The 13,311-nt window shown below is 35.2% G+C and overlaps 1 protein-coding gene across 1 annotated transcript in view; it reads left to right on the forward strand.

The window, feature by feature from the left end:
* The window catches only part of LOC121445593 (bromodomain and WD repeat-containing protein 3), a gene marked incomplete at its 3' end in the record, with an annotated part of 85,672 nt that extends 72,425 nt beyond the window's left edge, over positions 1 to 13,247 (forward strand). Inside the window, exons 21-28 of the mRNA XM_041647740.1 lie at positions 197 to 346; positions 1,265 to 1,341; positions 1,989 to 2,157; positions 3,281 to 3,394; positions 8,123 to 8,230; positions 11,213 to 11,337; positions 12,284 to 12,366; positions 13,136 to 13,247. Coding sequence (XP_041503674.1) covers positions 197 to 346; positions 1,265 to 1,341; positions 1,989 to 2,157; positions 3,281 to 3,394; positions 8,123 to 8,230; positions 11,213 to 11,337; positions 12,284 to 12,366; positions 13,136 to 13,247 — 938 coding nt within the window. The remainder of the gene's footprint in view (positions 1 to 196; positions 347 to 1,264; positions 1,342 to 1,988; positions 2,158 to 3,280; positions 3,395 to 8,122; positions 8,231 to 11,212; positions 11,338 to 12,283; positions 12,367 to 13,135) is intronic.
* Between the last annotated feature and the right edge of the window lie 64 nt (positions 13,248 to 13,311).

Genomic DNA, 13,311 nt, shown 5'->3' on the forward strand with positions numbered 1-13,311 from the left:
ACAGACTTTCTTATATTTCTTTTTAAAGTTATTTAAGGATTACATTAACTATAATATGGATGTTTATTCCTGCTATGATAATTGTGAATAATGTGTCATGTAAACTCTGAATGGGCAAATTCTTGCCACCGAGGTATTCAGTGTTCAGTTTTGTACTATTTCTTCTTTTAAAATAGGTTTCCCTTCTCTTTTACAGAATGATCATCAGCCTAGCTGTGGGCGGTCTTTACGGAGGACACAGCGCAAGCGTCAGCATACTTACCTAACACGGTCCAACATAGAGCATAATTCACAGGCATCATCTCAAAATGCATGTGTACAAGAAGATTCAGACAGCTCCTCGGAGGTTAGATCTGCTGTTATTTATTCTAAGTTACTTCTTTTGTTGATTTTGTACAATTTATTCAGGTTTCCTTTTGCAAGTCACTTGAATAAGAAATGCAGAGGTTTACTTATTAATAAGCGCATACACAGATTTGGGTGTTCCATTGAACACTTCGGATTGTCTTTCCTGATTTCTACCTAAGATACTATCTCGGCAAGGGTGTAGCATGTGCCACCCAAAGCTTGTCTTTGTGACAGTGAGATAAGATAGTGACAGAAAATCTTCCTAGGCATGAAACATAAATAATAGAAATAAGGAGAACAGTCCCAGGACTGATTCATTCTGTAATTAACTTATATATCCCTTTTATTTTATTTTATTTTTATTTCTGACTCTATCTATTCCAGAAGTCATTGAGTATTGATTTTCCACAGACCTATCTTCATCATGACAGTGAAGAGAGTGTATAGCTGCTCTTTTCCTCTTGTTCCTTTGTTCCCCAATCCTCTTGTTCGTTTAACAACTCTATTTTTTAGATCCATAATGAGAGTTTTATTGACATTAACATTATAGAGTACTTTATTTCTTCTACTATTCACAGTTTTTAAAGTAATATTTCCCTTTTCCTCCATGAATATCTTGACCTTAAAATAATACTCACAATATATTTAAAGCTATTTTTTAGCATTTAAGAAGACTATAAGTATTTTGAGATTTAAACATTTTTCTAAAGAAACAAAAATGTTTTATATCAATAAAGAGTATAATACCAGACACCATAAAATACCCACTAGGTTTGTTTGTAAATTTGAGATATAATTATGTACATTTTAGCTAGGATGTTTGATGAAGTAATAAAGTGCTGTACATCAAATAGGTTTTTTTCTATATTATACTAGCTGATACTAAATATATTTAATTGCCTTCTCTTTATTATAGGAAGATGAAACTGTTGGCACAAGTGATGCTTCTGTAGAAGACCCTGTTGTTGAGTGGCAAAGTGAAAGCTCTTCCAGGTAGTTCCAATTGACCTCAAATTATTCAAAATTTAATTTCATGAAATTATGATTTTGTAGGAATTTGATAAAACCAAAGATAAAATAGTGTCATGTATTGCAAAAAAATTCTGGGTTTGAAGCCCATGTACCATATATTTATTCATGACTCCCAATACTTTCTATGGATATAACTATAGAGGTGTTGTTTCTTTTACCTGTGAAATAAGCTTCATGTTAAATTTATGATTGTACTTCTATGCAATTTTATATAATTATTTCAGGTTTTGGTCTTTTGATATAGAGTATTATTATGTAACTCTGGCTGTCCTAGAACTCACTAGACCAAGCTGGCTTTAAACTCTCACAGATCTGCCTATGTTATTAAAGGTGTGCACCTTATTTAAAACTTTATTTTAGTTTTAAAACTATATCTCCATTTCAGTCATAAGATTCATGTTTATTTTTAGGCAGTTTTGTGTTTCCAGCAAGGATTTTTAAATCCTGTCATAGCAAATTCAGTAATTTTTATTCTGAAAGCATTTCATTAAAATTAAATAGTGATAAAAATTTTGTATTTATCATGCTACTTTTTCAGTCCTTGTCTTGTAAGTGCTGTTTCATAAGAAAATGATGACTTTTCCATCATAATTTTGATTTCTTGCCAGTGATTCATCAAGTGAATATTCTGACTGGACAGCGGATGCTGGGATAAATTTGCAGCCTCCCAAGAGACAAACGAGACAGGCGGCGCAGAAGATCTTCAGCAGCTCTGAAGATGAAAAGGTGAAGCCCTTAGAAGATAGGAAGAAGAAGACTAAGCAGACGAGAAAGAAGGTTTGTAATACAGAAATCGCTTTGTTTTGCATTGTTTTTTTTTTGCCTCCAATATTTGAATATTTTATAGTGACATTTGCTTTTCCTCTAAAAATGTCGATTAAAAATTTTAATTGACTTGAAATAATTGTTCCTAATTTCTTGTTATTCAAAGGTACAGTTAATTGCCATCATTATGTTATTAAATCAGAACATTGACAGTTGCTTGTAAAAATGTAGCAAAGTTCTACAAGAATAAGCCATCGTAATAAAATAAAATTCTTCTTGTCATTACCCAATTATAAATTTGTATTCCTATAAACATTTTACTCATAGGATAAAAGAGTTTGAATTTATATTTTATTTTACCTCATTATCCTTTCCACCAATATAATTTAATTTAAGGGACATAATACTTTAATCTACATACTTGTCTGAATTTCATAGTTTGTTTACCTGTTAATTTTTGTGATAATATTATACTGTTTTTATACTTTCTATTTTAAAAGGATTGCTGTTCTCTAAAAATCTAATATCTAAATGGAAAATGGCTGATTCCATTAAATGAGCTCTGCACATTCTTCTTATACAAAATGTCAAAGATATTAATGCACTAGTGCAGTAATCCTGTTGTATTAGTACATACAAATACTAGGGGATGAACCTACTGCTTCGCACACTACCCCTGAGCTATATACCAGCTCTTTTATCTACTTTTCCATTTTCAGACAGAATCTCAAGTTCCCCAGACTGGCCTTGAACTTTCAATTCTTCTGTCCCAACTTCCTGAATATCTGGGATTACAGACCTGCAGCATCTGGTCCATCTTTTATTCTTAATAGTCACTATTGTATTATTATTTGAGTTGATATAGTCTAGAAACATGAAGAGAAAAAATGTGTTATTATTAGATGATAATATGTCAAGCTATTATCTGTGATCCAAAATTGAACTGCTTGATTTTTTGATATAAAATAAATGTATAGTTTCTATTGGATATGTTTAAAACTTAAATATTTTCAGTGTGCATGAAACCTGCTATTTTACATAATTTTTTGTCTTTTTCATACTACTATTCATGAGTCTGCACTTATGAACCATTGTTACAAATACTGTAATTGTTATTTGATTTGTTTTGTTTTAGAAAGGGGGACTTGTTTCTATGGCAGGCGAACCCAATGAAGAATGGTTTGCCCCTCAGTGGATCTTGGATACTATACCACGGCGTTCTCCATTCGTTCCACAGATGGGAGATGAGGTACTTGTTGTCCAATAAAAACGTACTGGCTTTGTGGGAGCCTAGGCAGTTTGGATGCTCACCTTACGAGACCTGGATAGAGGTGGGCAGTCCTTGGGCTTCCCACAGGTCAGGGAACCCTGATTGCTCTTCGAGCAGATGAGGGAGGGGGACTTGATCGGGGGAGGGGGAGGGAAATGGGAAGCGGTTGCAGGAACGAGACAGAAATCCTTAATAAATAAATAAATTAAAAAAAAAAAACCCTTTTGATTCAAGAACACTATTGGGTTTGAGAGATGGCTCAGCAGTTAAGAGCACCAACTGTTCTCCCAGAGGACCTAGGTTCGATTCCCAGCACCACATGACAGCTCACAACTGTCTGTGACACCAGTTACACAGGATCTAATGCCCTCTTCTGGCCTTTGTGGGCACTACGCATACACAAGGTGCACAGACAGCACATTCATTCAGGCACATAAAGGAAAATAAATCAACAATGACAGAATATTTCCTTTATTATAAAAAAGAAACAATTAACATTGTTTGGTGGGGGTGGCACACGCCTTAAATCCCAGCACTTGGGAGGCAGAGGCAAGTGGATCTCTTGTGAGTTCAAGGAAACCCTGTTCTACAGAGCAAGTTCCAGGACACCGAGGACAACATAGAAATCCTGTCTCAAAAAAATCAAACCAAATAAACAAAAGAACAATTAACACTATTCAATCTTAGTATCTTATATTGGTTTAATTTTCTAACTTTATTTATTATTGAGCATATGTGTATAATTGAAGGCAGCACAAGTGGAGGTCAGAGGACAGCTCTGTGGGATCATTTCTTTCTACCTGTGACATGGGTTCCAGGAACTAAACTCAGGTCACAAAACTTGCACATCAAATGCCTTTAATGACTGAACCTTCATATCGTAATTCTGTACTAATTATATATGTGCTATCGTTTCTTTATTCAGTTGTATATATAATTAATTTTGCTCCCTTTGTAGAGGTCTGGAATAATGTAGTCAACATAGTAGATACTAGGTTATTTATGATTTCTAAAGTTATAAAAGCAGTTGATTTTTGATTGGAAGTTTGAGAATTGAGTGGTACTTTGAGTCCTCAATCAATCAATAACTAATATTGTTTTAAAAATTCAGTATGTTAGAAAATATGCTTAAACAGGTATGTCTCACCCAGAATACCTAGGAATGTGGCCCAACCCATTTGTTTATATTACGTTCCAAGGTCAAAAAGTTCTACACCTGTGCTAACGGATAATTCCTGAGTCTCTGGATAAATGTAGATACTCATTTATAATTAGGCATAAAAAAATCTAATAAAATATTACCCAGTAGAAACGTTGAGTGTGTTAGTGAAATTATGGTTACCTTGGAATATCATTCCTTTAGGAAGATTGTTTTGTCTGGTCTGTTGACCGACCAAATATTGAAACCTTTTGTGTGTGTTGGGGCTAGAACCCCGGGTTGATACAAGCTAGGCAGTTGTACCATTGTGTTGCACTCTCGGCCTCTGCACACCATTTTGAATTCAGAATTAATAGAAATGTAAAAAGGACAAGTGAATAGGTTTAAAATGAGACCAAATACAAACGTGGTCTATTTTTTTCTTAAAGAGATCTTGTAGCAGATTTAGCTGTCGAATAACATGAGTAATTTATCTTTTGTTTATTTTCTTTAGGAATTATTAAAATGTTTCTTTTTGGTGTATGTTGGACTTTTGGCTAGTGTTTGTTTACAGTAATTACTATGCTAGTAAGCTTCTGATGATATATTAAACAACTTCAAAAGCCTCATAATTTTTGACAGATCTGAAATTATAATTTATTCTACTTAATGCCTATTTTGAGACATTTGAGATCTGTGGTAAACTTAAATTAATTTTAGAGGACTTTACAGAACAAATAAGCCTCTGTATCCTTTTAAAGTCTGATGAGACCCTTCTCTACACTTCATGACAACTTCTGTCAGTTCATGTCTTGATGGAATCACTTAAACTGATTTTATTTTATTAAACTGATTGTATCATATGCTTCAAGATTATGTATTAGGCTATGGCAGTTGTTTGGGGGAATGGAGAAAGTTTTGTAGTGAATCCAACAGTTGAATAGCAATTTGAGAATGTTTTTATTAAGAGCTCATAAAGGAACAAATGTACTGTTCATGTAATTAGTTTCTTAATTACAGCATTACTTACTACTTTGTCTAGCTATTAAGCCCTTGTTGTTTTGCTTAGAATAACCCTACTAATAAATGATTGCTCCTCAGAATGCTCCTTCTTAAAGGTCTAACTCAAATGCCAAATTCTGTTTTGCCCATAACTAATTCTATGTGAATTTTTATACCCACTGTGTGTGTGTGTGTGTGTGTGTGTGTTATGCTACTTTCCCTTAAAGGAAAATAGTACATTTTAATACCTTATGATTGCATCTAGTACCTTGTACTTAGACGTTTTGTCAATATTAACGATTTCCTTAGTTTGGATTTTAACTGTTATGATTTTTATATACTAATATTTCAATATTTTTATTTTCTATGTAGGTTTTTTATTTCTTGTTTTGTTTTTTGTTTGTTTGGTTTTTTTTTTTTTTTTTTTTTTTTGAGGTAGGGTTTCTCTGTGTAGCCCTGGCTGCCCTGGAACTCACTGTGTAGACCAGATTGGCCTCGAACTCACAGAGATCCATCTACTTCCCTCCTGAATGCTGGGATTAAAGGTGTGCGCCACCACTGCCCAGGTCTCTGTGTAGGTTTTTTATTCATAGAGTATGCTTATGTATTTGTTTTGGCTTTATATAATAGGAATTGTTCTCTTAAACCATTTTGAAAGGTGAAAGTACTTTAATGTGGCACTGGCAGATCTGTGTTCTCTTCCAAATCTCTAATACTGAATCCTCCCCACTTCACCTAGCTTTGGGTCATTCTCAGAATCCGTGGTGTTTATCACATGTGGCAACATTACTTCAGTTTCTGTCCTCCCTTCATATGGCAGTCTTCCTTCCAATTCTCTCTGTATTCGCTTTCCATCTTCTCATCTGGACAGTTGTTTAGGGTGTACATACATCTGCTAGGAGCTCAAGGGCTCTTAAATTGATTATATCTACAAAGGTAGTATTTTCCGAGTAAGGTCAGAGTCGTGTGTGTGTGTGTGTGTGTGTGTGTGTGTGTGTGTGTGTGTGTGTGTGTGTGTGTGTTTGGGTACACTGTTAGTGCAAAACCAACCCCTGCATTTGAGAAGAGAGCAATGAAAGTTCAGGAGCATTTCACTGAAGACAAGGAGAAGGGAATTGGCCTTACTTAAGTGCTGCCACTGTGGCAGGAAGAGCAAGGGGCCCAGAGGGGACCTAGGGCTCTCTTATTCTCAAATAGTAGTATCAGCAATGTACCTAAATTAACCACAATGCTGTGTCCACAGCCTGATGCCTCTTTTATGTGCTCGCCTGATAGTATTTGTGATTGGGAAACGCATTTTTGTCTTCTCCATAAACTTCAATCAATATGTGTATTTATAAAACTGAACTTATAGTAGTAGTTCTGTCTTACAGGAATGCTGGGACGATTGGTTAGTATATTGTATGTGAAGAATAGTCTCTTACACAAGAACAAATAGGAAGTGTAGCTGTTACTACAATTTGGCCAGTGCTACATGGTATGAAATATTTGAGTCATGTCACAATGTCCTATTTACAGATGAGATGACAGAATTAGAAAGGTAAGCAAGTTGGCCAAATTTGCATATAATTAGGTGTTAGAATCACAGCATACTGGTACAGAACTTTCAAATCCACAGCCTCTCGTGCTTTTATGAGAACTCGTCTACAGGCCTCAGCTAAAGATGAGAAATTAAATTCCTTGGGGTAAAGGAGGAGAGTAATCTTCCTCATACCTCACTGTGTATTTTAAACTCTGCTAATATGGTATTTTATGATACCTTTGTCTGCTTATGCTTATTTCTGTCAGCATTCTGAAACCACTGAGGAAAAGAAATTTTCTTCAATAAGTATAGAAAATAGTAGTAAATATTATCTTTCAAAAATTTGAAGTGTCTTACCAAACACTTGAATTCATTTCTTCTGTGCTCAGCTTGTGCCAACATGAACTCTTGCGACAGAACAGTTTTGAATTTGTCTTAAAAATGACTTCATTTGCATGCTGCATGCAGTCACTTTCCCAGGCAGCTTCACACTGAAGAAAAAAAAAACACCCTGAATGTACACAAAACTAGTTGCTTTTCAAAGAATTGTTTAAGCTTATAAGTAGCATTCTAAAAATGTGTATTTAAATTGTTGTTGAGAGTGGTAGCTTTCCTTATGACACTTTCATGAAGGCTTTGCTTTGCTTGATCCCTCCGCTCTTGTCACCTACATCTTTCTGCCCTACTTCTCCCCCTGTGGCCTGCCACTTTTAGTCCTTTCTACTTTAATGTCACAGGTGTTCTATTGCCCTCCCCTCCCCCTTCCGTGAAACTGACTTTTCCTTCTCCTAGACCTCTCTTTTCTTCAGTTGACTTTTGCAGCTGCTTGGGAGATAACAAGCACATTTATTATTTAAGCAATGTGAAATTTGGCACAGGGTTAGAGAGACATGAGTATTGAGTGAGTATCTTTTGACCAGGAAAAGGTTTGAAAAATTGTAATTATTTTATGTAACGGGAAGAGGCTGTTTAGACATTATGTATTGGGAAGTGTAGAGTTAAAATAAATATGACTGTGTAATAAATACATTGTTTTCTGTTTTAGCTTATTTATTTTAGGCAAGGACATGAAGCTTATGTGAGAGCTGTGAGGAAATCAAAAATATATAGTGTTAATTTACAAAAACAGCCATGGAACAAAATGGATCTCAGGGTGAGTTTGCTTGATGGGCATGAATACAATCAAGGGTTTGGGGATTAAGTGGCTTTAAGCTTTTTTTTTTCTCAATTTTACAGATATTTTGGTGATGTTGCATTTCCTAAATTAATGATATATGATATTTTATAGAATGGATTATATATATATGTGTGTGTGTGTGTGTGTGTGTGTGTGTGTGTGTGTACATTTCTTAAAATTTGGATGCTAGGATATATTGATTCGTACTATAATCCCAGTTCTTGGGAAGCTGAAGCAGAAATGCTGGAAAGTGAAGCCAGCATGGACTACAGGTGAATTCCAAACCAGCCTAGGTGATAGTGTGAGACTCAGTATCAAAGAAAACAAACTGGAACAATCTTTAAAAAATGTCTATAGGGCTAGAGAGATGACTCCGTGGTTAAGAGCACTTGCTGAGGACCAGGATTCGGTTCCCAGCACCCACATGGTGGCTTCTGTAACTACAGTTCCAGGGGATCTGGTGTTCTCTTTTGGCCTCCGCAGATAGCAGGCCCTCACTTGGTATACGTACATACAGGCAAGCAAAGCAGTCATATACATAAAATAAACTATTAAACAATTTTTAACCTTCACCTTATCTTATTTGCCCTAGTTTCCTGTAAGCTTTGGATCCTTGTGTTTTTGCCATTCCTCAACTACAGAAAAGCAGACATTCCCTGGTTTGAATGTTTTCCCTATCAGCAATTGTGTACATTCCCGAGTAAACTGTGTGCTACAGACATTCTCAAGGTTCTGGTAGTTTGGAGATAGGTTAAATAAAGAAGCATAGATACTTGTATTCTGTGGGATCATCTATTTAGATGTAATACCCACATTTCTTTATAAAATCAAGTAAAGTAGATAGTTATTTCTGTTGAAGAATTTTATGTCAGTTAATATGAAATATGTATAGTCAGGCATAAGTATCCCTTTTTGAGTTTTATTTCTGTTTTTTTCCTGACTTAGAGAAAAATAAAAAGCAGTTTTACTATAATTTTTTATGGAAAATGAAGAGTTGATGTTTGCCTTATCTTGAAAATAAAGGAGAAAAATTCAGATATTTAAATATTTTCAGATCAAATAATCTTTTAAGGTGTTAAAATATCTTATCCAGTCATCTTCATATGATCATCTCTATTGCCTGCTCATCTACTTAGAATCAAATGAGAACTGAGTACTCTTCTCGAACCAAGGGAATGGATAAATATAATGTCTTATTTCTAATCACAGCACTGTGGTGTAGAAAATTATTCAGGGGTAGTATGTATCAGATATAAGAGCATGGGCTTTGGAGTAAGACTTGAATTTCAGCCCTAGATCTTCTATATGCTGTTCTATAATTTTAATCAAGTTACTGGATCCAGAAAGAGTAATCAACTGTAAGATTGTGATGCAACACTATCTAAAAAATCTGTCATCTCAAACACATGTACATATAAATCTGTATGATTATTTATTAACTTTGATAATAGGGTGGGTGTTTGGGGGGTGTTTTTTTTTAACTTGACAGTATCACAGTTCCCTTAGAAGTTTGTTTTATTTTAATAATTTTTATTTTTGAGATTATAAATTAATTACATCATTTTCCCTTCTCTTCTTGTCAAACTCTGCTGTGTAGCCCTTGCTCTCTTTTGAATTCATGATCCATTTTTGAATAGTTTCTGTGACTATACACACACACACACACACACACACACACAAACTATTTAATTTGTATGTTACTTATGTGCATATTTTAGGGCAGACCATTTGGAATTAGAGGTAGTTTGTGTATACATAGTTGGTGAGTTCTTCCCTGGAAGAGACTACTGTTTCTGTAACTCTTAATTGCCCATAGTTTTTTTTCCCCCCAGGGTTGAGGCCTGTTGAGCTTTCCCCTTTCCAAGTTAGCATGTCTGTTGTCTAAAATGCAATGTTGTAGAACCTGATATATCTGTAACACAATTCTTGCACCAAGGCTCCAGAATTGTTGAGAAAGAGGAGGGCGGAAAGAGTCTAAGAGCCAGAGGAACAGGGGATTTACTGTGAGATTGCATATCCTAAAAATGTCAGAAGTTTGCTTTCCAGAACTTACAAACTTTGCTAGTTAGGCTTATTTACAGCCTTGTGTCAACCTGTTGAGCATCCTTTTTGGTTTTGTTTTGGTCAAGACAGGGTTTGTCTGTGTAGCTCTGGCTGTCCAAAAACTTGCGCTGTAGACCAGGCTGGCCATAAACTCAGAGATCAGCGTGCCTCTGCCTCCTGAGTTCTGGGATTAAAGGTGTGCACCACTACCACTCATTTGTTTTTGTTTTTATTTGTATGGGGTTTCGTGTGTGTGTGTGTGTGTGTGTGTGTGTGTGTGTGTGTGTGTGTGCGCGCGCGCGCGCACGCGTATGCATGCAGGTATTCATCTGCTATGGTACACACGTGGACATTACAGGACCGCTTTTGAAAGTTGGTTTCCACGCACACTATTATTTCTGGGGATTAGCAGAAGTTGTCAGACTTGCACAGCAAGCAGTCTTACCCACTAAATCATCTCCCTGACCTTAACCTTAAATATTAAGGTTCAAGAGACTACCTTTACCTTAATGTAGTTGCCATCACTTGATGAATATTCACTTGTTTTTTTTTTATTCAACAAGTTATAGTTTTGTATTTGTGTGTATATATGCATATATATACATAAATATACTTGAATATATTTAACATTAATCAAGAAAAGGGCAGCAATTTGAGAGTGGGAGGGACTTGGAGGGGATAGGGAGGGAGAAGAAGTGGGGAAGTGGTATAATTAAAATATAATTACAAATGAAAATTAGAAGTAAACATCTTTAAATGAAAAATAAAAGTTTATTATTGTTATTGTTGCTATTTTAGACATTTAATAACTCTTTAGTATTCAGATAATTCTTAAGTTATTCAGATAATAATGAAATACATTAATAAAAGGTAGTCATGTATAGAAAAATAATGTTTTGATGTTTCCATGAATAGGAGCAAGAATTTGTTAAGATTGTAGGAATCAAATATGAGGTTGGACCACCTACTCTGTGCTGCTTGAAACTTGCATTTTTGGACCCCATTTCAGGCAAAATGACTGGAGAGTCTTTTTCTATTAAGTAAGTAACTTATTTCTGATTTTTTGTTTGTTCATATGAATTTTAATGCCCATTGTTACTAATGTGTTTAATATTCAATTCAGAGCTCAAATACAATGGGAGAGGGAAATGCTGCAGCACTTCTCCGTGCTTTAGAATTATAAGGGTCTGTTTAGTGTTTGCTCTGTTGCTCTGTATAATGTGTGTCAGGAAGGGGTAAACTAATCCATGCACAAAGCTAGTTACTTAATCTGCTTTTAGAAAATAGACTTGCTTAAATGCTGCTTCTTTCCTGAGAGCTGTAAAGAATCAAAGACTGCGGGGTTTTTTTTGTTTGTTTGCTTTTGGATTTTCGAGACAGGGTTTCTTCGTAGCTTTTTGGTTCTTGTCCTGGAACTAGCTCTTGTAGAACAGGCTGGTCTCGAACTCACAGAGATCCGCCTGCCTCTGCCTCCCGAGTGCTGGGATTAAAGGCATGTGCCACCATGCCTTTATAAAAAGCAGACTGCTGTTTATACAGTATGCTTGAAACATGGTGCTTGGTGTTATTTTTAATAATAATAATACATATAATAAGCAAATGACTATTTGTGGGATTTAAATTTAAAATTGATGGGACTGCATAAAATATCAATCCATATTTTTGTGGCAGGATCTCACTTTGTAACCCTGGCTAGCCTTGAAAGAGATCCACCAGCCTCGGCTTCCTAAGTGCCAAGGTCAATGGGGTGTGGCCACCACACCTAGTGATCCATTTTTTTAAATTTTGATGAAGATCTTTATATTAAACTTTTAAAGTCTTTATTGATCTTTATATTATTTAAATAAAAGCATTTCTAGAGACCGTGGAGTTTACAAAATTTTGCTTAATGATCTCTATGTCAAATTGTATCCTTGGAAGTGGAGCAAGTGATAACTACGATTATACTACAGTATTAGATAGCACTGTGCTTTGTTTTCTGTGTAGGTATCATGACATGCCAGATGTCATTGATTTCCTTGTGTTATATCAGTTTTATAATGAAGCCAAAGAAAGGAACTGGCAGATTGGTAAGGAGAAATTGTCTCTTCTAATTCCTAACCTTGAAGTACAGCGTTAACCCTGATTTAACCACAGGAAATTAGCTCAAAGTTTGAACTGAACCAAGAAGTAAAATTTATAAGGCATACAAAAAAAATGAAACATAATGTTAAGTAACTTTATTCACATTGTGTACTATTTACAACCAGTTCACCCTTGTACCTCATTTCATGTTATATGGTCTTACTTGCCTATGTCCAGTTGGAGTTTGAACATATAAAATGGAAAATATCAAATAGAGTAACTCATAATTTTCGAGTTCCTCGTTGTGAATACTTTAATGGATCCTCACACAATCACATCCCTTCTTACCTGGGATGTCAGGTTTTCCAGCAAACGTGCTGATCTTTTATTCTCAGCTGTGTCTTCCAATGCTCTGGGTACTAGCGTGCTTAAATTCAAGGACCTATTATGTAGGAGCCTAATATGTGCCAATGCCTACACTGTTCACCGCACTGCACCAGCTCACATAGTCACAAAAAGAAAGGGTGAATATAATACGATAGAATACTGTAAGAGAAGCCATATTGCGAACTTTTATTACATTGTAATATTACATTTTAATTATTGTTTTATTATAGTATACAACTTACAATCTCTTACTATGCCAGATTTATTAAATTTGCCATAGTTGTGTATGATAATGATAAATACAAGCTACTTCTGAATTCAAAACTATGTAAGAATTTGAGTGGGAACAGAGCTCATTCTGATTTAAATGTCTGAAATTCATTATAGGTGATAGGTTCCGCAGTATAATAGATGATGCCTGGTGGTTTGGAACTGTGGAAAGCCAGCAGCCTTTCCAGCCAGAATATCCTGATAGCTCTTTCCAGTGTTACAGTGTTCAGTAAGTACAGCTCATTTGTGACTCTGGTAAATCCTAAGTGCTCTATTATATCAACTTTTTTCAC

This window comes from Microtus oregoni, unplaced genomic scaffold (genome assembly GCF_018167655.1).
Source record: "Microtus oregoni isolate MIOR12 unplaced genomic scaffold, Mior012 000219F_ref0000284, whole genome shotgun sequence".
NCBI classification, from domain to species: domain Eukaryota; kingdom Metazoa; phylum Chordata; class Mammalia; order Rodentia; family Cricetidae; genus Microtus; species Microtus oregoni.